The following is a 26,226-nucleotide window of genomic DNA, read 5'->3' as shown; positions in this document are numbered from 1 at the left end:
GTTCTTGCCTGGAGAATCCCAGGGATGGGGGAGCCTGATGGGCTGCCATCTATGGGGTCACACGCACAGAGTCGGACACGACTGAAGTGACTTAGCAGCAGCAGCAGCAGCCAGTGTTTTTGCCTGGAGAATTCCAGGGATGGGGGAGCCCGGTGGGCTGCTGTCTATTGGGTCGCACAGAGTTGGACATGACTGAAGTGACTTAGTAGCAATACCATGTTGCTCCTGCTAAGTCGCTTCAGTCGTGTCCGACTCTGTACGACCCCAGAGACGTCACCCCACCAGGCTCCCCCGTCCCTGGGATTCTCCAGGCAAGAACACTGGAGTGGGTTGCCATTTCCTTCTCCAATGCATGAAAGTGAAAAGGGAAAGTGAAGTTGCTCAGTCGTGTCCGACTCCTAGCGACCCCATGGACTGCAGCCTACCAGTCTCCTCCATCCATGGGATTTTCCAGGCAAGAGTACTGGAGTGGGGTGCCATTGCCTTCTCCAAATACCACGTTAGTGGATTATAAAATTTATAATTGTTGATCTTATGTGAATTGCAACTCAATAAAAAATGAATAAGCCACAGAGGCCAAGGCAGCCCTAGCTGAAGTTCGAGCCATGTTCCTGCAGCACCCTTTCTCTGGCAGAGAAGGACGAGCTGGTTTTGGCTTGCGTGGCGGTCAGAGCAGCAGACTCACGCCCCGGCCCCGCCAATCCCAGAGCACTGGGAGGGCACTGAGTGCCCTCTCACGCAGGTCCCCAGCGCACTGCAGAAAGAGGCAGGTGGTTGTGAGTCACGTTCTGCTGGCTTCTCCACCTATTGGCTGTAACACTGTGCAAAATACCCAAAACCTTACCGGACTCGGATTCTGGGGCCAGGTAAGTAAGGGAAATCTCAATCTGAGGTCTCCCCTGGAGTTTCCATTTATTAATTTTTAACCCCATTTCATCAATCTAAATTTGCTGCTTTGGCGATTTCGTCATCTAAAATAGGGATTTCTTATTGATCTATGGTATCATGGCAACCCACTCCAGTATTCGTTGTCAGGAAAAATGCTACGGACAGAGGAGCCCATGGGGTGGCCAAGAGTCCGATAGGACTGAAGGGACTGAGCGGTGCACAGACACGTACACACTATTAACTGCAGCGGTTTTCCTAAGAGGTACGTGAAACAATGGTGAGTTTCGGAAACAAAGCTGTATCTACGATTCAATGAAACAGGCCTAAAAATTTCTAGTTGTGTTGTGTGCTTATTATTTGATGTCTGTCTCACCTCCATTCCCACCCATACTCCTGGCAAGATGCCATAATAGGTGCTTAATAAATGTTGACTGAACGGAAAGAACATTTTTTTCTTTATCCTTGGCTCCACCCCTCACAGGGCAGTTTGACACAAGTAGAGTCATGTAATCCATTTAAGCTTCGTTTTCCTAGTTCACAAAATGGCTGTAATAAACCCAGAGCCTGGCGGGTGCGAGGCTTGAAAGAGGAAGTGTCCTTTTTACCTGTTCCCAGGGCACGAGTACTCGCTCCATAAAACTCCAACCCGATGAAAAGACAAGAACGGTGTCAATTTTTTTTTAAGAAAATTTTTATAGCAAAATGTATATGGGAAATTTAAGGGAAAGGAAAATCGAAGCTGTTTCATTTTTTTTTTTTTTAAAAAAAAGCTTTATTTGATGTGTGCCTGATAAATCGCTTCAGTCGTGTCCGACTCTTTGCCATCCCATGGACTGTAGCCCACCAAGAATACTTGAGTGGACTGCAATGCCCTCCTCCAGGGGATTGGCATTGGAAACTGGCATTAAGACACCTGGGAAGAATTGGGCGGCTGGATGGCATCGCTGACTCGATGGACGTGAGTCTCAGTTAACTCCAGGAGTTGGTGATGGACAGGGAAGCCTGGCGTGCTGCGATTCATGGGGTCGCTAAGAGTCGGACACGACTGAGCGACTGATCTGATCTGATGTTCTTTCTCGTATTCCAATGATTTCAATCTTTCTTTAGGTCCGAGCTGTCTGTAGATGGCAGAGAGAGAGAGAGAGAGAGAGAGAGAGAGAGAGAGACATTAGAAAACGGAAGTCAAAGACTGTAACACCTCCCTCCTCCTCTCTGCCCCCACCCCCCACCCCCGGCAATGCTGACGCCTTATCCAGGGTCTGTCTAGGACGTTTGGACCTTCCCAGCCGCCGCGGCACTCACTAGCCTCCGGAATTTGGAATTTCGCAGCGCGTCCGCCGCCAGTCTGGGCTGCTCCGGGCTCCCCAGCCGCTCCCGAGGCGCCCGACGAGGCAGGGAGACAGCGCTTGAACAGCCCGTGGGGTTGAGAGAACAAAGCGGGTCTATTACTAGTGCCAAGTTGTTTACCACACATAATTCCAGGCGACTGGAGGCGAAGGTGTCGCCGCCTTGCCCTTAGAACGTCCCCAGGTAGCTCTTGCAACTCAGAGCGATTCAGCGAACTGGCGTAACCAGAGAGGTCAGGGGTGCTCGGGCTCAGGGGTGCTCTGCAGTATGAGAATCTTCGGTTCCAGTCCTATTGTCTTTTTTCCCAGACACCCCTTTCCCAAAGCGGCTAATAGCTTCCTAACGTTTGTAGAACAAAATCTTGTGTGTGTGTTTTAATATTTATTTATTTGGTCCCCAGGGTCTTAGCTGTGACATGTGGAATCTTTCATCTTCACTGTGGCATGAGAACTCAGTTGTGGTATATGGAATATAGTTCCTTGACCAGAGATGGATCAAATCGGGGTGTCTTGCCTTAGGGAGTCTCAGCCAATGGGAGACCGGGTTGATCTAACATCCTTTTTTGGATTTACTGGGCCACTACCTTATCTGGTCTCTACCCTTCTCTTTGATCTCTGTGTGCTTTCTCCATCTGGCCTTTCCATCTTCTTAACTGGCCACGTTCTTTTTGGAGTAAGTCTTTGCACTTGAGAGTTTCTCTGCCTCCAGTGGCTAATCTCTTCTCATAAGTCTGATTCTCTGATCACTCTTCTCATAAGTCTGATTCTCTGATCACTCTTAAGATAGCCTCGCCTCCTATTCACACTTCACTCTTAACCACCACATTAGTTTTACAAACTCACTCTTCGAAATACACTGTTATGTTGCTTAAAAGTCTAGTTTCCTGGAATATAAGCTCAATGACGGCAAGACTCCTGTTTTGTCTTGTTCATTTCTGTGCCCGACCTAGACTGGGGCTGATCACACAGTAGGAACTTTGAAAAAGAAAAGAAAGAAAGAAGAAAGGGTGGGAAGAAGGGGACATGGTAGGGAGAGAGGAAGGAGGGATCATCCGTACTTGGGTTAAATATCTTAGGTTTGATTATTCATTTGCCTGTGGCCCAATTTGATCATCTAAATCCTTCTCCTCTTCAGCTCCTCCCAGTTCTTACTCCGCTCAACAGCCCTCTGATTGGCCCCTGATCCTATGGCGTCTCTGGACTTCCCTGGTGGCTCAGACGGTAAAGCGTCTGCCAACAATGTGGGAGACCCGGGTTCAATCCTTGGGTCAGGAAGATCTCCTGGAGAAGGAAATGGCAATTCACTCCGGTATTCTTGCTTGGAATGGAAATCCCACGAACAGAGGCGCGTGGTAGGGTACAGTCCATGGGGTCGCAAAGTGTAGGACACAGGACTGAGCGACTTCACTTTCTTTTCACTTTCCTATGCCACTGCCTTAGGCAAGCTTCAATTTCAGGAGAGAGAGGGTAGCAGGCTAAAGATGTGCATGCCTCTCATACCCAAGGCGCTGCGCTCAAGACATCTCCCCAAAATCCAGAGCTAGCCTCTCCACTCCGTCCTCCTAAGCCCCCCTAGAGCACGAGGAGCCTAGTATCCCAGTTCTGAGCCAAAACAGGATAGGTTTCAGTCTCTTTGAAGTTATGGTTTACCTTAAATTTTCGTGTAATTTCGTATTAATATAATGCTTTAGATAGATAGATAAAACAATTCTGTCTTCAGAAAACTAAGAGTAAAGTTGGTATTTTAGGCAGGTAGGAATGAGGTGGGGGAAAGGGGACCAAGGGAAAAGAAGTTCTTGTGGTTGTAGAAAAAGGCAAGGAGGACCACATCCCCATCATAACAGAATGCTCAAGGGAGGGAAAAGCTTAAGAGAGCGTTTCTCATAGAGTGTAGCAAATCCCAGTTCAGAGTTGGGGAGGTATCCGCTCCAGTTGCCCTCAGAACCCACTAGGGGAGCTCTGGAAAACTCCACCGCATTTTGCAACAGAGTAGGGAATGACAGGTCTCTGCCAGATGATACCACGAGAATCTCTGACTTTGGAAATCCCAGGGTGGTTCAGCGATCTTGGCAAACTAATGGGAAAACTGAGAGCCATTGAATGGATGGCGGCTGCAGCTCATTTGCGGGAAGAGGGGCCACTCACTAGACCAGGAGCCTCCGGAGTGTTCAGTTCTCCTCAATCTAGTCTAGTTGTGCAGTGAATGTAAAGGATGGGAGGCCCGGTTTCTGCGATGGGCTTTAACGTGCGGAAATCCATCTTGAGACATCCCGTCCGCAGCCCTAACGTGGTGGCGTGATCGAAGACTGGGGTTGTCCCACGGGTTGGCAGGGTGAGCTAACACCAAATAGCCTACTCTCCTGAGTCCAACTTTCTCTTCTAAAAGTGAATGCTCTGGGAAGCGGAAGCTCTCTGAGTTCAAACTCGTGGATCCACCACCTCACCTGCCGGACCTTCCGCGGAGTCTGCGCGGGCGTGGCTACCGCCTTCCGTGTCCTCTGCAGCCGCGCGCAGGTACCGGGCGACGTCGCGGTGGCCCCGCTCCTCAGCCAGGTCCACGGGCAGGCGGCCCCAAGCATCGCGCACATCCAGCCGCGCCCCGGCTCGGTGCAGGGCCACCAGCGTGTCCAGGAAGCCCTCCCGGGCGGCGTCGTGCACCGGTCGGGTGAGGGTGGCGGGGTCCGCGCAGTTGGCGTCCGCGCCGTGGAACAGCAGCAGCTCGGCCACGCGGGCGCTGCCCATCATCATTACCTGCCAGAGAGAGCAGAGTGGTCAGGACGGGTGGGGGCAGGGGCAGGATTAAAGAAACTACTTGTAGAACCCCTACTCCCTGCAGATGCGCTTACAATTCGCAAGTATCTAGTTACTACTTTTTTTTTTTTTCAGTTACCGACTCGCTTAGCCAGTTCTCCTACCTATTCCATTTTTTCTTTTTCTGTACACTCTGTTATATTCTCCAACATTTTGTGGGGTTCCAGCCACGAACAGAACACTACCAGTGTCATAGATAACAGCAAAAGGGTGAGGAACAAACTGACTTCGACTACAGTCTAACCTCCTGTATTTTATTTTTATATGAAATTATGCAAGGCCCAGAGACGTTGTATGGCTCACTGCTGTATGTCCAAGCCCAGAACGTGGTAATTGTTTAAAAGCAAAAATGAAAAAAAAAAAAACCATAAAAACTTAATTCTTGTAAAATGTTAAGCTACCCTTGATTTCCCTGAACGTTAGACTTCAATTTCTTGAAGTATAAAATGAAAAAGTTTGTCTAGCCAGTCCTAAAATTCCTTCTTCTGATAAGCTAAATAATGTTCCCCAAAGATGTCCATTTCCTGATACTCAAAAGCTGTTAACATATTACCTTATGTGAAAAAAGGGACTTTGCAGATGTGATTAAATTAAGGATTTTGCGGGCAATTAACCTGCATTGTCAGGGTGGGCACAATTTAATTACAAGTTTCCTTATAAAAAGATCTCAGTCAGAGAGAAGATATAAGAATGGAAGCAGAGGTCAGAGAGAAAATGCAGGGGCCAAGAGCCAAGGAATGTTGACTGTCACTAAATGTTGGGAAAGGCAAGGAAATGGATTCTTCCTTAGAACTCCTAAAAGGAATGCAACCCTGTGGACCCATTTTAGAATTCTGATTTACAGAACCATAAGTTAATAAATTTATGTTGATACTAAATTTGTGGTAATTTGTTATAGCAGAAATAGGAAGACACTTTCCAAGATCACACTCTGAGACTTCATTAAAGAGGAGGTGCTCACCTCATTTGGTTCCTAAATAATCTTTGATGATACAAGAGCATTACCAAAGAGGAATTTTGAAATACTGTTCACAATCACAGCAACTTTGCAATTTGAGTGTTCTACAGTGGGTGGAGGTGATAGACCATTCTTTTTTAGGGTAACCATTATTTGGTTACATTAGCTACACTATATTGAGGAATTATTTATTTTTAGTTGAATTCTGTATTAAAATTGAATTAATTTGTCCAAACCTAGGAATCTTAACAAGTTATACTATGCTTGTTGAGTTCTGTCCTGGAAAAAGTGAAACTGATTTCATTTTCAAAAAAACACAGAGAAAATTTAAGTGAACCAACTTGCAGCTACAAAAAGAAAAACTAACATAGTGCATTAGAAGAAAGAATTGTTTTAAAAGAAAAACTGGGGAAATTTACACTATTGGATTTCTAATGGATTATGAATTAATTTCCAAAACAAAGGGGACACACCCAAGGATACCATAATCCTTTGGAAGGTCTACTACAAGTGCCAGAGCTCATATTTATACGTATGTCTCCCTCCATGCTTGTATATAATGCAGGTGAAAATATATTAGATGAACTAGATAAATGAAGTCCTTGGTCTTAGTCATTAAATTGGTTAAAGGTTTTATTATATGCTACAGTATTAAAGTATGAAAAGTAACATAATATTTAAATCATACTAGTAATCCAAAGCAAAAAGAAAATTAATCATTCAAATGAATATTTCTAGGGTACTTAAGTCAAATTGAAGATATAAATTTAATTTAGTCATTAAAATTTTTCTATAAGTATTTTTAAACACAAATTTGGTTAGGGTTCAAAACTAAAATCATATCCCTTTTGTTGATGCCCTTATCCTATTTAAAAATAATTTTAAATTATCCTTTTTGTATTTAAACAATAAAGTCTAATATAACATCTTCCAGAACTAGAAGACTGTAACGCCCAGTCTGCAAACTGCTGGCAAAACTTTAGAGATATCCAATTATGAATCATGCATGCATTTTTTAAAAAAAGAACTCATGCTTCTCTTCTACAACCATTCAACCTTTTTATCTCCAAATCTCTCCACATTTCAAATCCCAAATAATCTCAAATTTGAGGATATTTTAATTTTTGTATCTAAAAGTATATAAAATGTATCTATTCTATGTAGCATACATAGTTTGAGGAAAGGACGATTCACTTGTTAAATCACTTGTGAAGTTCCAGGTTGAGTTACTTTTCCTTTGTCTTGTTATGCTGGAGTTTTTGCAGTGTGCATTTCATATAAATATTATTTTTCAGAATCAGAAATTGTCGATACCTGGAATAAAACTGGAGTGACGGCCAGGAAGAATTCATTTTTAGCCCCAGATTTAGGGGAAAAAAAACCAAAAACCAGAAAAACGAACTCACAACACATCCTCACACATACAAAACTGGAGTGGGGAGAGGAGAAGTGACATTTTTAAACTATGAGGAATTGAAAACTCCCCAAGAAATTAATCTGTACCAAGTAAGTTTAAAATACCCCAAAAGGTAAGAGACACTCAAGTGGTAACTAAATTGGCAGCATTATTTCAGGCATAATTGCACTAATTTTTTTTTCATATATGTATATTTCCTAAACAAGCATATATGTTCCTTAATCGGTTAAAAAAAATAATAAACACGGTATGTGGTTGCTTCTGAATAATTTCAATAGACCTAATAGACCTTTATTCCAACTTACACAGCAGTAGATTTCCACTAAAATCTCCCTCTCACCCCCACCCCACCCCAACAAAGAAGTCGATCAGCTCCATTCACAATTTTGTAAGTTCGGGGGTAAGTGGTCCAGCATGTCTTATTGTCTTTATACTCGTACTCCAGACGTTCGTCAATTTCGCATCTCGGTCTATATTAACACACATAGGTTCTCCCTTCTAGATCTTCACACCGTTTTAGAGATCTGAATCCCACGCGCCTTCTCAGCCAACTCCGAGGCCGTCCTGAGCCCCCTGAGAGTCGCCGAGAGGAGGTCTCCGATCCCGAACTCGGTCTGAAAAGTCTCCCCTTTACCAAGAAACGCTTACCTGGTTCAGACTCAATGGCAGACCCCGTCCTCCAAAGCCCTCGCCACCCAGACACCCAGCCGCCCACCTTTCTGCAGCAGACCTGCTGACCCACCTGAATCGCGCTTCGACCGTAACGGTTCGGCGCGTTGGCCGACGCCCCCGCCTCGAGCAGCGCCCGCACCTCGTCAGTCCGGCCCCGCGCGGCGGCAGCGGCCAACGAGTCGGCCGAGGTCTCCATGCTGCTCCCCAACGCTCGCCCCTCGCTCCCTCCCTTCCTCCCGCCTGCGTCGAGCGCGGGCGGCCCGCCCAGGCAGCTCGTGAGCAGCCAGCCCCTCCTCTTTCCTCCTCCCGGGTTGGCGGAAGCGGCCCCCAGACTCGGCCCCTCGACTCCTCCCGCGGAGTCTCTGCACCCGGGGAGCGCACTCCACGCGCTCTTCCAGGAGGCGCCCTGTGCTCCCAACGAACAAGACATTAAGTCGGCCCCCGCCGGGCCTCCTCGGTCACAGGTCCGCCGCCCACGCGACCCGAGGCACCGGCCGGAAGCAGTCCGCTCCGGTAGCGCGGCGGGACCGTGAAAGGAGGGCGCCCTGGGACCTCCTCCCCTCCCCCACCCACTCGCGTCCTCGCGGCCGGTCTCCCCACTCCCATCAGAGGCGCACGCGCGGCTTCGAGCGAGTTCACTCCAGCCAAGTGAAAATTCCTCGCGTATACACCCTGCGTGGCAAGAGACAACTGCACAGGATTCCTAACTGCCAAGTTCGAACCAGTGTGTTTGGAGTCATAGGCAAAGTTATTGCTTCCTCTTTTAATCAGAAGAAACAGCCAGCTTGTCCTGGCGCTGAGAGCCCAGGATAGGTATCAGCCATTCCACCGTGGAGGCTTTCCTTCTTGGAGAGGACACACTCCCCCTCCAACGCTCAGCACCAGGTTTTCGAGCGCTGGCTCAATTATGTCAGAAATTCTAGCTCAAACATCCCTTCTGGAGAGCTGGCTCACGCGCCAGGCTGTGCCTCCCTCCCTCCACACACATGTAAAACGGATGTAGGGGGAGAGCGTTTCCTAGGCTTGCACAATGCCTGGCACTAGTGCCTAGTATACGGGCTGGCTCCGAGCAGATGAGGTCAATTTAAAAGGGATGGTGGAGATTTCTACCTATAAGCAGATAGGAACATGGCAAGGGTGTCCTTAGGCTTAGTAGGCTCTGTTCTCAATAATTCCTCCTACACCAGAAAACATGCTCATTGCGCTAGGGACAAGGCTGCATTCATAGATAATTCAGAAAGCAGGCTCACACACTGTCTTGGTGCCACTTTTGTCCACCTTTCCTTCCTATTAGAAAAACCTTACACTTTTCTTAGTTATAAAATGGGGGGGATAAGAGTTGTCCCTACTTCCTAGGACTGTTTTGAGTTTTAAATGAATTGATACACACATAAGCATTTAGAACAGTATCACACATCCTAAGCTAATGCCTGTTAGCTCTTAAATTATCCATTTTGAAGATTTTCTTGTAATCTAGGAGACAGAGAAGGAAATGGTTTGGGTAGAATTATCAGTATTACATATAAAAGGGTAGGCAAGAAAACCTTAATCACTGAAACAATGATGGACATCTTCCAACGACCGCCATATTTAATGAAAAGTTAATGCTTAATCTGTCTGCTAGATAACCCAGCTCTGTTTTAAAAGTTATATTTCAATTCCTACTTGACTCCTCTTGAAGACCCATAATACTTGACTATACTTTCAGTGGCTGTTAGCTTAGGTAACACATGAGGTTTTAAATAATGACAGTTAAAACACTTATGGGATCTCAAGTCCATTATAAAGTCCACAGTGCATCACTGTGTTATTTATATTTTCCTCCAGGCACCTCTCAAGTACTAGAGCAACAATGATGTGGAAAATTCAAACTGTGGTAGAACATAATGTAAACATCTTCCAATGTTGCTTAAGGTATTGTATGATAATGGGGAGGAAAACAGCAGTTGTGGTAATGAGATGGAGGGAACAGATTTCCCTTGTAATATGTTTGGCTTTTTAGACTAATATCAGAATTAGTTATCATCATTAAAATAATGGTTCTTAATCTTAGGGCAGGGAGAATAAGCTGTTGAAAGCTATATACCCTCTCCTCCAAAAATAAAATATACAATTTTATTTAAAAAGTATGTTTGCTGGCACATGTAACTTTTAGGGAATTCAGAAATTCCTCTAAAATTCAACTATAGATTCCTACATCAGGAACTCTTTAAACTCTCATGCAATATATTGGACTGTTGACAAAGGAAATGGGCGATCGAACAGTATAAAAACATCCATTGGATGCATTATATATAGACATAGAGGTTTATTTTCTTCAAAAGCAGGTTTTAGACAGGTATGCACTAGCTCCAACACTTACAGTAGAGTTTGCTAAAGACTGTGGCATCCTTGAGTGTGGCCCCTTTGTTCTAGAAATTGACCCCATACTCAGTCAGAAATCTTGTATAAATAGGTAGCTAGTAATAATATGAAAGATTGCCTAGTTTTTTAAGGAACTACCAAACTCTCAACTTACTCATGTATATTAGATCAGACCTGAGAGGAAAATCTCAGAAGAAATAAAATATAAAACCCAGGATCCTTGTGCTGGTTATGCTAGTCTCAGATTCCCCATGTGTAAAATGGAGTCATATTTTATGGATTGATAAAATAAGATGATACATGTCCAAGAGCTTTAAAAATTCTAAAGTTTGTTGGTTACTGTTATTACCCTTCTCAAATTTCCTTCTCTTCCCTGAGTATGACATGGCCTTATTTAGGTTTGTGCTGTGTTGGCAGTTTTGAAAATCTACACTATGAAATAAAAATCTGTCTCAATTCTGATCATTTTTTTTTCACGATTACTCACCTCTAAAAATGAATGTTCATTCAGCAAGCTCAAAGGTTAAGGGTAGAGCACTGAGTGTGGCGGGGGCCGGGAGGTGGAAAAAATATTAAATGTATGGGGCTTGAGTTAGAATGCCTGGGTTCAAACCTAGACTTTTCACTTAATCGCTCTATAACAAAGTAACTTAATGCACTTGGAGCTCAGTTTCTTCATCTGTATAACTGGGATAATAGTACTTGCCTCAAACAGTTGTGGTAGGGATTAAATGAGGTATTATATGTAATATGTGTAGAAGAGCAAAGAGAAGCAGAGGATGACACAAGAAAATGAAAACGGAACCAAGCTCATTCTGTGGCTTAGGGGTCTCCATGGATGCTGAAAGCGCATCTTAGTCTTAAAAAATGTGAGTATAAAGATATAAAAGTATAAAGATGTTCCAGGCAGAAGTGAATGCAAAGAGGTTTGGGAAAACGGAAAGTAATTTACTGGGATGCATGTGAGAAGCTGGAAAAATAAACTCCTGAAAGAAAAGCCTGCAAAGGAGTCTGTTAAGTGCTGCTTACATGGATCAGAAGGAAAACCAAGAGTGAATGGGATGTCAAGGAAGTGGGGACACGGAGTATAGGCTACTCTTTCACAGGTTGGCTGCAATAGTTCAAGGCAGCGTGTGATAAGAGGGGGCAGAAGGGAGGTGGGAGAGGCCTGAGCACACATGTACCCTAAAGCAAGAGTGCCGGGTGCCAGGAAGAAGTGTTAGGAGGAGAGAGAGAGAGAGAGAGAAATTGAGGACACAGGCAAGATAGGGTATTTCTGGGGACCTGAGGCACCTAAAAAGTCAGGAAGAAATGGAGTACAAAGCACAGGGAGTGATTATAAATTTGATGCAGGAGATTCAGCTAGATGTGGCAAGGGAGAAAAGGTCAGGGCAGGGAGGAAGTTGAAACACTTCCTTCTGTGAACAAAGAAGCCTGGCTTGTTTACAGTGATGATAAGATGGTGGGTTAGGAAGTGAGAGTGGTGAAGATTTAGGATATCTGTTAGGAAGAAAGACGGATGGGCTAAGACAGACTTAGAAACTGAGAAGCCTTTCCTTCAGCCTGGAGAACCCAGCTGAGGGTAGGCGACACTATCAGAGGAGTGCGTGACTCTTTTATTTAAATTAAAGGAAGCCTTGTGATGATGGTGCTCCTGTGACCCTACAAATCAAAGAACAGTAATTCTAGATGTGAATATTAACTCAACACACCACCAGAAAGAGAAAGAAAGACATTTGAGAAGATGTTAATAGTATTCTGAAATTAGGTTCTGGTTCTTACAAGCCACTGCAGGATTCACAGGGTATGATATGCATGATATGTACACACATCATTTGAAATCATTTTATCAGGAAAATAGAGGTTATTGGATACATAACTCTGACTTGGTGACAGGACTGTCTGACAACTGACAGTCTTGATTTCACTATCTAACATGTTTTTAAAAATTATTTTTAATTGGGGGATAATTGCTTTATAATATTGTATTGATTTCTGCCATATAACAACATGAATCAGCCATAGGTATACATATGTCCCCTCCCTCTTGAACTTCCTTCCCACCTCCCACCCCAACCCACCCCTCTAGGTTGTCACAGAGCACCTGATTTGAGCTCCCTGTGTCATACAGCAAATTTTCACTGGCTACGTAATTTTACGTATGGTAATCTATATGTTCCAATGCTCCTCTCTCAATTCATCCCACCGTCTCCCTCCCCTACCGTGTCCACAAGTCTGTTCTCTATGTCTACGTAATGACATGCTTTTCCACTGTGAAATCTTTTGAGACTACTCTTAGCTTCAATGTCCACATCTCTAAAACGGACTCTATCTTGCTCTACCTTTCTATCTCATGAGATTGTTATATCAAGTGAGGCAATATATATGAAAGCATACATCTCTTTACTGTATTTAATATTAGTATTGTTATAAAAGAACCATTCAATATATAGCCTGAGGTTAAAAATAAAGAATATAGAGAATACCTTTGGACAGAAACAAAGAAGCCTATTAACTGTGGGGAGAAGAAAAGGAGAATGAGGATAAGCATGTGATTTTCTTTTCATATTCTATGACTTATATTGTTGGAATTTTGTACTATATGCATAAATTAACCATCTAATCAAGTAAATAATATCTTATTAGACAAATAAAAGTTGTTTTTCTGAAAGCCATTATTCATAATGTTATTTGACAAAGATTAACTGAGTTCGTACTATATGCCAGGCGCTTGGCATATAGTGGACACACTATAATTGTGGACACACACAAAAAAGAAGGGTCCTTAGTCAAGAGGGTGAATTGGCAACAACCGTCAACATGTTTGATTCTCTCGAGGAGAAAGGTGGTCTGGAATTGGGATGTAGCCTTTAAGGGAGTCTACATTCACAGTATAGGAGAAGGAAGACGCACTCTGATCTGTACACGTCAGTGTGCACGCTGTAGTGTGGTAATACACTTCAGACCCGTGTTATCAGGAAAAAGATGTTGTGTTTCAGGGCCTGGAGAGGTTCCAATAATTAAGGTGATCTCCTTAGGAAACAGCTTATCAGAGCAGGTATACTCAGTTAACAGTGCTTCTAGACATATCTGGGCTGAGCCTGAATAAATGGGCTCTAGGGTTGAATGAATGCAGATGGTGACTGCAGCCATGAAATTAAAAGACGCTTACTCCTTGGAAGGACAGTTATGACCAAGCTAGAGAGCATATCAAAAAGCAGAGACATTATTTTGCCAACAAAGGTCCATCTAGCCAGGGCTATGGTTTTTCCAGTAGTCATGTATGGATGTGAGAGTTGGACTATAAAGAAAGCTGAGTACCAAAGAATTGATGCTTTTGAACTGTGGTGTTGGAAAAGACTCTTGAGAGTCCCTTGGACTGCAAGCAGATCCAACCAGTCCATCCTAAAGATCAGTCCTGAGTGTTCATTGGAAGGACTGATGCTGAAGCTGAAACTCCAATACTTTGGCCACCTGATGAGAAGAACTGACTCACTTGAAAAGACCCTGATGCTGGGAAAGATTGAAGGTAGGAGGAGAAGGGGATGACAGAGGATGAGATGGTTGGATGGCATCACCGACTCAATGGACATGAGTTTGAGTAAACTCTGGGACAGGGAGGCCTGGCGTGCTGTGGTCCATGGGGTCGCAAAGAGTCGGACACAATTGAGTGACTGAACTGAACTGAACTGAACTGAAAGCAATGGAAGAATAATTTCAGTCACCTCTTTTAATATAGAAAGAGATAGTAAAGTAAAGAAGAGCCCAGGCCTAGCTCTACCACCAACTTTATCACCTTGAGAAAGTAATACTTTATTCTGGCTTTGATATCTTCAAAGTGGGCACAATAACAGCTGTACCTCAAAAGAGACTTGTTCAGCCAAGAAAACTGCCCCTCAAAGTGCCCCTGGGTAAGAATTCTAAGAGCTTAGTGTCCAAGCTTGGCATTTTAAATGGGAAAGAAGAACCTTCTTGGGTAAAAAATGACAAAGAACACAAGGTTTTCCTTTAATTATTTATTTATTTCCCCACAGGGATAAAATGTAACTTTAGTAGAAGGGGAGATCTCTGAGAAACAAAGCAGATCTCTGTAACAGGTTAGTTAAAAATAGGGAATGTGACCCCAGAAATTATATCTTTGGAAAATTCAAGACAGAGGCACGTTTTCTTCTGCCCCCGCTTTTTTTTTAAACTATTCTCTAGTTAAATTCAATACAGCACAATTACTGAGTATCTGTTATGAATAGGGCACTCTTTCAGGGACTCTATGATTTTTCACTTGTACTCTTAATTATTGTAAAATTTATCTTCCTGCTCAAACAGGATGTGGGCAAAGAGCACAAAACACAAATTCTCTTTAACTTATTATAAACCTAATGCATAATTATAGATAAGTCCCAATTTCTCAGTCTTGGTTTCCAAAGTATTAATTGGGTGTAGAATCTGCAGTACCTATCATCATCTTCCCAAGATGATTTTGAGGATAACTTCTAAGTATATGTTATACAGCAGCTGTCTTCCCCAAAGTGTGTGCAAAACATATGTGATTTTAAATCTATATAAGGAGTTTACTATTAAAACTTTTTCTAGAGTGGACTCTTGTGATATGAGGACTCTATAAATCATGAAAATGATTAATCTCTAACTAAATTGTTTTATAAATGTGTTTTTGTTTGTTGATAAGTTTCTTTTGTTGAATTACTTATACTTATCTGTAGCTACTTAGCAAGTTGAAAAAACTAAAAGGTAGCACTGTATGTGTGTGTATGAATCTTTTTATATATACAGTATGTGTATATATAAATATATAATATGTATTTGTGTGCATACATGAATAATTTATTTATATGCACAGAATATGGAGAATTAGAATTAGCCTCATCCTGAGGGACAAAATAAGTAAAGCATATAATTAGAAGAGAGAGAAAGAAGAAAATAGAAACAAGAGAAAGTTAATTCCAAATTGCCAAGAAAATCATAATGGCTACCATTATTGAACTCCAACTATGTGATAAGCATTAAGCAGCTTTAGATACATTATTTCTAATCCCACCACTATCCTGTGGGATAGAGAGTATTATCCTTCTTTCATAAAACAGAAAAAAAGAAGCTCGGAGTGCTTAACTCACAATGCACAAGGAGATGCAGTTCATGTTCAAGGTTCCCAGTTCCATCTGAGAGATGCACACTCTCCCCACTAGGTCTCCCTGCTGATTGATTTGTACAGTATGTAGTGGACAACTCAGCAGTGTTTTCTCTTCTTTGAGAACTGTGCCATCAGGCAGGTTGTGAATTCTGGACCAAGGTGACAGGATCTCCACTTTTGGGAATTACCATGCTTCTGTGTGATTATTCCTGGCTAATAATACACATGGTGACAGAAATTTGGATCTTGAAGTCCCCTCAAAGTCACTTAATCCAGTCCTCTCATTTTTGAATGACTTTTTCCTGATTATAGTTCACGTATGCAAAAAAAGTAAGAAATGAGCTTTATAAAGAAAATGAAAAATTATACTACATAGAAACAAGAACAACATTTTGAAATATTTCCTTCCTGTCTTTTATCTTTGCTCAGTTCTTGTGGATATAACACAGTTTTGAAATGAACTTTTCCTCTTACTCATCGTTAGAGCATTTTCCCAAATTCTCCAAAATCACTTTATAAACACTACTTTTAATTTGCTGCAACATACTCTACTTGGGGGAAAATGTTTACTACTGATGCCCCTTGTTGTCAGATATTTAAGGTTTTTCAAAATTTTTGCAATAAATAGTATTGCAGGTCTTCAAAAAGTATAAGTCTTGTGATACATATTAAAAAATTGTTTTTAAAAAAGTTACCCCTTTGATTTATAAATGGAGGGGTAGTGCATTGCCATGGTTACTCAGCTAGTAAATGTTTCCTGCAGATCTTAAACCCAATCCTCCTTTATGTTCTTTCTTGGGCCACAGCAACTTACTCTGACCGTGACAAATGTGGTTGGTGAGGATGTCAGCCACACCCTTAAATAATGATCTTGGAGAAGACACAAATGCAACATAGGTAATGGGACAATCTTAGTTTTTATACTCAGGTAGCCCGCATCCCTCATTGACCAGTTCTGCGGACTTGAATAAATGACACAAACTTTCTGAGCCTCCATTTCCTTACCTCTCAAAGTGGGGAATAAAACATATCTCATAGGGTTATTATAATGAATATAGAATGTCAGATATAGAAAAATCCAGGTACACAGTAGGCTCTCAATAAACGGAACTTCTTTTCTTTTTTTTAAAGGATACGACATTTACTATCATCTTATTTATTTAGGCCATCTGTCAATTTTTTTTCTCATTACTGTACATTCTGGCAGGTATCTGTGGATTGAACAAGCAAACTCCTTTCCAAAAGGTGTGATTAATTCTGTCCTCTTTGAATTCTAATCCCATGAAAACAGAGCTTCTTTGTAATCACGTTGGCTGTATTATAATAAAAGTATGTCCACAAAATCTTTCATTAAATCATGGGAAGTAACAAAGGAGTGTGTTACTTACATTCATTCAGTGTTTCCTCTGCATTCATTGCCACCTACCACCATTCCTTGGATTGCAGTTCAAGTTGAAAGTACAATGGAGAAACTATAGGCAAAATTGTAAAGTTTATCTTCTCTAAGCTTCTATTCCCAACTTCCCTCTTTTTCCTCCTTGATGGGATAGATTTTCTCCTTTCAAATATGTGTTGCTGTCTTAATTGCTAACCTTGAAGACATATAGTATTCTAGCATATAGTATGCCGATGCTTGTAGGTGTTAGTATCAACTTGAAAAAGTGAAACTCACAGAAAAGTAACATTGTGTTTAGTTTTTACTCTTGGTGGAAGTTGAGTGTTCATGGTTGATCAATAGGGTTTAACGATGATTTAGGATACTCTAATTTCCAGTAGCCTAATACTCGAGTATTCTAATACATCTATTTTGAAGCTTTCTTCTTCAAAGGGAGACTTAGTTACCACCCTCCCCACAACTATCCTTTAAGAGCAGACTGTCTTCTTGGGGCTCTAGAGTCTAACTGTTATCTTCATTTTTTTTTTTTTTTCCGTTCCTGGACTTCTGAAAATTCTGAAGCCAAACTACCCTCTGATATTGTAAAAGATCATAAGAAAATTTTCTGTGTTGGATCACTCTTCTTGGAGTCACATTCTTTACCCACTATGGAATTAAACTGCTCTGGAAGGAATCAACTTCATGATCACATAGGTCAATTCTGAATGAATCATAAAATGCTTTCTATTTGTGTTTTAGCACCTTTCACTTACAGATTTAATATTCCCACTTATGCTTTTCCCTTGAGACTCTAGATTGAAGATATACTTTTATAGTTCTCTATCTTATGGTTAAGATAATAACTCTCAGACTTCATTTTTCAAAAAAAATGATAACAGGATATTTTTTATGTTTATGCTACACTAATTTTATACACCTAGGTCAATTTTGCCCCAGGAAGTATATTCAATATATTTTGTCTCTTTGATATCCTACTAAATGTGAATAAGAATAGTTGGAGGTTATCTTCCAAGGCAGACATTTTGAAGGTTTTGAGGATGACTTTAACGTTTCTTCCCCACTTTCTGTCCACCACACACACACACACACGCTCAAATACACACACACACTCACACACACAAACCTATGCATGCACATTTTTTACCAAAGAACTTTTAGGAAAATCTGTGCAAAAACTATTGATTCAGATACACTTCAGCAACCTTTCTGAAGGAATCAAGAACCCATTATGTGTGTTCCCTCCAAAAATTATTATTTGGGGTTATTAAATTTTTTGATAAGTTAAAGGCAAGTTAATAACTTTTTTCAATTTTCTAAAACCAATTTAATTTCTTATTTTAGAAAACAGAGGTTCATGACTATTGTTAACACCTATTTAATAATTATGAATACTAGAAACGTTTGGGGTCACACTATAAAGGCCATCATGTAGGGATTCTTTAAAACTTTATACTGATTTTCTGCACAAACTTACCTGACACCTTGGAATACATCAGTGATTTGAATAAATAAATATATGTTTATTATGATATGCATATTCTTTAAAACGGAGTTCAGGAATTCCTAGCTACTCTAAATAATTATATTTAAGAAGGCATTTACTGTAAAAGTAAACTAATGTGCTTTTAAGGATGTAGTTTAATTAGGCACTTTAATAATAACTGACAAATGTATGTGATGGGTTGAAAGTTTACAATGCCTCTTTACATATGCTATTTGTACATGTACTAGTTCTTACTGGATGAGTACTGGAGGGTACCACCTCAGGTTTACAGATGAGAAAATGGAAGCACTGAGAGTTTTACAGATTTAGTCCTAATACCACACAGCTAGTAAGTAAAAGAAATGGAATCTAATCACAGACCACATATTCCAAGAAAGTGACATTTCTACTTTGTGCTTCAAGTGACCCCTATGCTGGTGCATAGGTTTCCTATTTATTGATCTTAAATTGAAGTGGAAGTGAGTAATTTAATTTATAAAGAAGTTTTGAGTTAGTTTTATTCTGGGCAAGATACAAATTTCTAAAACGTTAATCTTCTTGTTTTATTATGAGATTGAATGGCTTTTAGAGCATAGAAGGGACTTCAGTTATTAAACTGCCTTATTTTTCAGAACTTTTTCATTCACCTAATCAATATATATTTGCTAGAATATATGTAGCTAATGCTGAATAAAATGTAGATCCAAGAGAGTTAAGCAATTTACAAAATAACTAACCATAAGAGATGGAACTGACACTATATGTATACATTTATATATATAAATGTATTCACTCAAGAGGCAGTTATAAAGGGCTAAGTTAGGGCATTTGGTGCAAGAAGCACACCTAGTTGAATTTGGCATGTTACTAGCCAATGACTTTTGACAGACCATTTGCAACCCAGTCTATGAAATGAGAGAATAAAACCCCTAAAACAAAAGGAAAATGTGACCATTAAATGAAATAATATAAGTTGATGTGCTCTATTACTGTTAATAATCTCCTCATAATTATTTGAGGGAAAAGAGAAAGCAAACTTGACTATATACTTTTAGAAGAAAGTTTCAACAAGTTTCTTTTCAAAAATTGTGTTACACAAAATAAATTCAGTTTCAACTATTCAGTATGTAAATTGAATGGAGTAAAATTCAAAGTGTCCATGTTGCATGTACATGTAACAATTATTTCAGAGTTAAAATATACTGCTAGTTCTATAGGCTGGTAAAGATTTGCAACTGGGGGGATACCCTGTTTTGGGATAGTTGCTGTTTCTTTAAATTGGGTGAAAGAGTTGTACAATTGCTGAGTCAGATGATCTGGCAGCCAGAGAGATTCAGAGCAAGAAAATGGTGGCACTCAAAAAAAGAAAGTAAAACGTAAGTCCCCCCCCGTAATACCAGCAAACTATTAGGTGTAACATTAGAAAAATGTAGTTTAAAAGCGGAAAAATTATGACTATAATTGGGAAAGCATAATATTGTAGTTTTACCTATAATTGCAAATTCTTTTTAAGCTTACATTATTTGTAAATATATTTTCTCCTCACCAATGTGTTTTTACAGACACAAAGACCCATCATTTTGTCTATAAGTGCTTTATTCTGTTATGGGTACATTTTACTGTAATTTGCCTTGATCATAAATAAATATAATTTAAACCTGTAAAATACTTCTATGTTTTCTTTCCCTTCTCTTACATAATTTTAGTGTGTTATGTTTACTGCTTGATTTCTGATTTGGAAAATAAAATAAAATGAAAAAAAAAAAACCCTTATTACTTATTACTCTATCTATCTAGCACTATCCATCCTATGTAAACAACAGTAAGTACATATAGTGCTTCAAAAAGATACCATTAATGTCTTTTGTGGAAAATTTCTGTCTGGTGCTACAAACTTTAATGCACAAGTATATCTTATTACATCCTTTGCCCTCAAATGTGTTCTGATTGTAGAGACCTGGCATCTAAGAGACAATCTTCTCCAAGTCACATGAAGAATCACATAATACTAATAAAGGGTCCCCTTCATTTGGTAAAATAGCTCCTCCAATGATTTATTTAGATTCTCAATGTCCTACCTGGGACCCAAAGTGTGATTCTAAAGTTTTAAATCTTATCTAAAAGTCTGAATTTCAATTTAAAAGTAAATAATAAAAAATAAGTTAAAAAAAAACAAAACAATGTTGGCCATATTTGTCCCAAGGAGCTATCTCTTAACAGAATCCCCCTTAAACGCTTTAAAATGCAGGTTATTGGGACTCCACAGCAAATCTGCTCAGTTAGATATTCTGAGAGTGAATTCCAGAAATATGTATCTTAAAGAGCAGTCCAGGTAATGATGCTGCTGATAACCTTTGCCTTACTTCTTTAACTTCACTAATTATTCTCATGATTAATTTAAGAAAAGACATATTTATTTACACCACTCTGATGGCATAGCTTTGTTAGTTTCAATTTGTTTAAGAGATTACTTATCTTTGTTCATACAGTGCTGAACCTCTACAATCTACAAAACTTTCCTTCCTTGAGAAAAAAACACCTACTGGCTGTGCAACCATTAAATAAATTCTGAGATTTTCTTTTTAAAGGTAAAGGGGGAAACTGAGAGCTAGTTGAAGAAGAATTAAAAAGTCATTTGTAATAAAAATTTAAAAATCAACTTATTCTTTTCCAAAGAACCTCTGAGGCACTGTAATTTTCAATCTTGTAGTTGACACTAATTCTTCCTTTCTATTACTTCTTTCTGATTATGTAGTCCTGCCCAACTGCAACAATCACTCTAGCTTTTATGCAAACAACACCGACAAGCAGAGATTATCTTCAATCCTTCTTTCTTTAAAAAGCAAATGTTATTGACATATAGTAAGTTCAACAATTGTCAATACACATGGGATTTCTGAACAAACATTGAAAGACCATGAATTAGGATTCGGAGCCTCTGCGGAGGCCCCCAGTTGGTGGGCATTTTCTAAGGTGGAGAAGTCTTTAAAAAGAACTCCCTTTTCCTACTAAACAAAATATTTATTACTAAGGTTGTCTCCATCAGTTGGCTTGCTGACATAGAAGTTGACCTTATTTTCAAACTTACTTTTTTTCACTCTGATAAATGATATCTTTTTAATGTTTTAACTGAAGGAGAAAAGTTTTCAAATATGAGGAAAGCTTCAGTATAAGAAGAAACCTATTGCGAGACGGTATCACTAGAAGAATATTACGGACCGTTCTTTATACCACCTTGCATCCCAGACAGAGAAACAAAGAAATCCAGGCCTGTCAACACTCTGGTCGCCCCCTAGCCTGTAAGGTAAAGGAATAGTCGCCAAAACTTGGAAGTGCACCTCGGAGTGAACCTGTCCCATCCCGCTCCCACTCTTGGGGGTGGGGGCGGGGAGGCCTAGTCAGTTTCAAGATGGAGAGGTGACCCAGAGATGTCCCCTGTCATACTTTCACCCCTCTGAAAGCCACGAAGCCCACTCAGATTCCACTTGCCCCCACGCCTCTCTCACCTCTGTCAGCCTGCGTCCTGCTCTGCGTTTAACCCTTGCTCTGCTCTGTTACTTTGATGAAATATTACATGCGGAAATAGCTGCGGCGAGGAGGATCAGCGAGGCCCAGGGAAGGCTAAAAGTAGAAAGGGTGCGAAAGGGCGGAGTTGGGTGAGGGTCTGCGTCTAGCTCTAGCTGCAGGGTCCTACCCCAGCGGCAATAGCATCCGAAGCATCTCTAAGAATTGATTCGGTGGGGATATGAGTCAAGGTGGGTGGCTGGGGTTGAGAAGCGAAGGGGCCGGTTCAGAGCAACTTCCAGTCTCAATTCCTTCTAGACCTCACGTTGAGGTCCTGGCAACAACCGTGGTGACCCCAGCCTAGCTTTGGGAAGTGGCAAGCCCCACCTTGAAGTCGTCTAGAGAGGACTTGGGAGAAGGGATCCGGAGAAGGGGGCAAGTGCCTAGAACCGGAGAGGCCTAACACCCAGGCGCCTTGAAAACTGGTAGAGCCATCCATTTATCAATTATTTAAAAACGAACTACGTTGTGAATAGGGACAGCGTTCCCTAGAGTCAGAACCCTCGCAGACTCTCTCCAGACCTTAAAGGCACCTTCTTATATAGAATATTTGTACAATAGAATACTTTCCTCATCCTTTCTAAGTAAGGTCTTAGTTCACTGAACTGTAGGAAAATAAGGTTTTTATCTTTTCTTTTTTTTTTAACTGATGATGGTCATAGTACTTTGGAAAACTCAAAAGTATAATGAAAAAACAAAAGACCACCAACCATCTTGAGGAAGCCACTATAAATATTGTGTTACTCTGTGTGTGTGTGTGTGTGTGTGTGTGTGTGTAGAGAGAGAAGAATAGGAATTGTTTACTGTTACTGCTTTAAATCTTGCTTTTAAAAAAATCACTTAACTTTATAATATAATAATTTTACATTCTATTAAATATTCTTCAAAAACATGATTGCCTATAATGATCCAGATCTGAAATATTTCAGACCTAATTCCAGAGTATAATTAAAAATAATTTAACAATGTGATTGCTAGAATTTTAGGCAATTTTCAATTTCTTGCTACTATTTATTTGTATCAATTTTTGTCAGAATTTTTCTTTCCTTAAGATGATGCCTACTTATAGAAAAGCTACAATGTAAAAAACGTTCTTGCCAGTGAGGTGTTTAGGAAAGTGCATTAATCTTCAGTCAGTAAACAGACACAGTATTAATCATCAGGTATGTGAAAATCAGAATCTAGAGAGCTGTAGGGTTTTTTTTTAAGCTATTCAATATTAGAATTTTATGTTTAGAAAATGAAACTATACCCATTGTTTACATAATTTAAACTACAGAAATAAAACACCACTAAAACTTTTTATCAGGCTGGATTTTGGAGCAGAGAGGATTCTCTGGCCTAGAGTGTTCTAGGATAGAGTAGGGCAAGTGAGGTTGTTATGCTTTTCAAAAAGAACTAAAGGTTTTAGAAGCAAAAACACTGGGCCAAATGTTCAGCCTTCCTTGAAGAAAGTATTTTTTGAGATGATATAGATCACTTTATTATCAGGAGTCACTCACATGTTGGGAAAATGGTTTAGCTTAACTCTATCATGGTAGTTACTAGTGATAAACTAATACGTAATTAGCAGACCTGTAAAATATTGTGGATGCAGACAGCAATAGGCTGTGTTAAGAATGGACATTTTAAAATTCGAGTCCCCAAAGAAGTAAATGAATATTGTCTTATTTCTGATAGCTAGAGATCATGTACACATTGGGAATAATGGTTTACTAACTGTAGTGCTTACCGTGAGAGAACACTATGCCGTTAAAGGAGGGGAAAAGCCCTAAGAGTTCCCAGATAGCAGTAAACAAATAAATATTTAATTTCAGAAAAGTATGACTATTTTATAAATACACCAAGGTAGAGGTAACAAGTCAATTAGTGTAATTCATTAGGCATGTATGGATAAGAAACTAGTAACATGAAATTTTATTATATACAGTTTCCAGTCATATAAAAAAGTCATAATGAATATATTTGCAAAACTATAAAACTATGTTAAACTAACAACACCATACCGGTCAGCATTAATGTTAAATAATTCATACAAGTTATATTTTTGGCACTGTGGCTCACAAGGAATTGTATGAGTCCCAACATAATTACCATCCACATATATTGTTAAATCAGCACAACCATAGACATATATAATTGTGAAATATAGAATAACATGCCATTTATAATGAATACTTCCAGATGTTTTTTATATATGTGTAAAATTTCATATAAGAAGTTGGAGAATTGCACATATTTTCAAAATATTCTATTTTTTCTAAGCCATGTGTTCTGACATCAGATATTTGCTGAAAATTGGGCTTTTCATATGAATATCATATGATCAATGCATTTTTAAATAGCTTTCCTCCTGAAAATTGACTTATACCTAAATAACAAGAAATAAATGGCTATTTAAAATGAACCTATCATTTTTATATTTTAACTCTTTATACAACAAATATAAAATGAATATTTCTCTAACTTAAAATAATCGCAATATTATCCTATGTACTCCTAAAATAGAAATCAAGTAATTACAGAATTTACATAGGTTAAAAATTTCTACTTCGTTACTATAAGTTTTTGGATGCAACTTAATAATTTAAATAAAATAGCTTAATATAGAGAATAATATTAAAAATGAAGATATTAAAAAACATATCATAATGGCTAAATGCTTGCTGGTACAGATAAAGCACCATTTGAAAAATGGGATCCTGTTAGTGTTTTAAAATGAACTGAAATCAAATCCAGCAACACCCCTTGAAATTTTTTACAAGCTACTTCTACTAATGCTCAAAAATAACTGAACTTTAATAAAAATATGAAAAAGAAAATGTGTACTTTCCCTATCAATTGTTTGTAGATTTTCGCCAATAGAATTGAGGCACCTAATTAAACACGGATAGTGTTAACAGTTTTACATTTACATGTCAAAAAATCTAACGTTAAAATAAAAAAATAATTCCCCCCTATGTTGGCCTTTGCTTTTTTCAAAACACATATTTCCAGGGAAATAACGCCACAAAGCAGGCCACAAAAATGAAGCCTCATTAAATTGTTTTTGGATTTTTCATCCTGGTTCTAATTAGGACTCTCTATATTGTAACTATATATATATATTTTTCAACTATTCTGGTCATAGGAAATTACATCGACTGTGTAAAGAATTATCTGATGTGAGGACACAACTACCTAGATTTCTGTTTTTCAAGAAGTAGGCCTCATTTTGGGCCTTTTAGTTGGGGCCTGAGATGATTAAAATATGATCGATATCATCCTTGGGCTCCGCATTGCAGTTCTGGCTTCTTCTAAACATATGGGCATTGTCCCGACTCCTTTAGATAACACCAGGCCGCTAAAAAAGAAATCTCCATCTCACTACGAAAGTCAATCTCTCCTTTGACTTGTAAAAGCAAGTGATTGCTCCTCTTAGAAGTTACTGATCCTGCGATCAATATTACTATTTTGAGAGTGATAGTAATATTTGAGGGTGCGAGCCCCCACCCTCAAACCTCTTCCACTACTGCAAGAAGAGAGGGTTGACCCGGCAGGAAGAAAAAAGGCGGCCTCCAGAAATCTAAGACCGTTAGTAATACTTTCCTTCAGGGTACAATAAAGTGCTTTTGAAATACACCTTGTGTGTGGATGTGTGTGTTTGTTTACTGATTCCCAGTCAGGAAATTCAGTAGTGACTGACTTCTAGAGTAGGTTTAGAATCTCCCAGTTTCCCCCAGAGTTTCAGGAACTTAATGAGGTGTGTGAAGGGGGCTCCGGGCTCACTCAGCATGCTGGGAGAACTGCACCTAGGAGAAACTGTAACTCGTATGGGGAGAAAGTGGAAGGAGCCTCCACCCCCGTAACAGCCTCCTCCAACCTCGTCCGGAGGTGACTTATCTGTGCAATAGATTACATCAAACAAAATCACCCAAGGGCCGACTGCGCCCCGGGATTTTCGAGGCCTTTCCTACCTGGTCTAGGATGCGTCGCTGCGCTCTGCGCTGGCTCCTCACTAGCATCAGCACGAGGGCCACAGCGGCCCGCACACTCGGCGCTGCCCACTCACCCGCTGCCCGCGCGATGTGCACCACGAAAATCCTGACTCGTGGTGGGCCGTCCGCGCGCCGAATCCTCACTGTAATCAAGAACCGGCGCACCATGTTCTCGCCGCCTCGGAGCTCGGCGACCGCTGCGCC

At 40.2% G+C, this 26,226-nt stretch overlaps 1 protein-coding gene across 3 annotated transcripts; it reads right to left on the bottom strand.

Annotated features, from left to right (window-relative positions):
* Positions 1 to 1,964: 1,964 nt before the first annotated feature.
* Positions 1,965 to 26,226, bottom strand: LOC102406311 (cyclin-dependent kinase inhibitor 2A). 3 transcript variants are annotated; one of them, XM_044939776.2, is made up of 3 exons: positions 26,097 to 26,226; positions 4,679 to 4,985; positions 1,965 to 2,006 (listed from the first exon to the last, which is right to left on the bottom strand). In XM_044939776.2, exons 2-3 carry the CDS (start codon positions 4,980 to 4,982, stop codon positions 1,981 to 1,983), a joined length of 330 nt encoding a protein of 109 aa, XP_044795711.1. In that variant the 5' UTR covers positions 4,983 to 4,985; positions 26,097 to 26,226; the 3' UTR covers positions 1,965 to 1,980. The 3 variants fall into 3 exon arrangements, with proteins under 3 accessions (XP_044795711.1, XP_025137219.1, XP_025137218.1); XM_025281434.3 differs by having other exon boundaries at positions 26,002 to 26,199; XM_025281433.3 differs by lacking the exon at positions 26,097 to 26,226 and adding an exon at positions 8,163 to 10,060.

The sequence above is a fragment of the Bubalus bubalis genome, chromosome 3 (assembly GCF_019923935.1).
Source record: "Bubalus bubalis isolate 160015118507 breed Murrah chromosome 3, NDDB_SH_1, whole genome shotgun sequence".
NCBI lineage: Eukaryota > Metazoa > Chordata > Mammalia > Artiodactyla > Bovidae > Bubalus > Bubalus bubalis.
The sequence above is the reverse complement of the archived record's forward strand: the minus strand, read 5'-3'. Positions and strand labels throughout refer to the sequence as shown.

Coding starts and splice junctions, on each gene's coding strand:
- LOC102406311 (XM_025281433.3), bottom strand. CDS start 8,522: ATGTCTTGTTCGTTGGGAGCACAGGGCGCCTCCTGGAAGAGCGCGTGG. Junction 4,986..8,162: donor ACGGTCGAAGCGCGATTCAG/GTGGGTCAGCAG, acceptor TCTCTCTGGCAG/GTAATGATGATGGGCAGCGC. Junction 2,007..4,678: donor CTCCGCGGAAGGTCCGGCAG/GTGAGGTGGTGG, acceptor TGCCATCTACAG/ACAGCTCGGACCTAAAGAAA.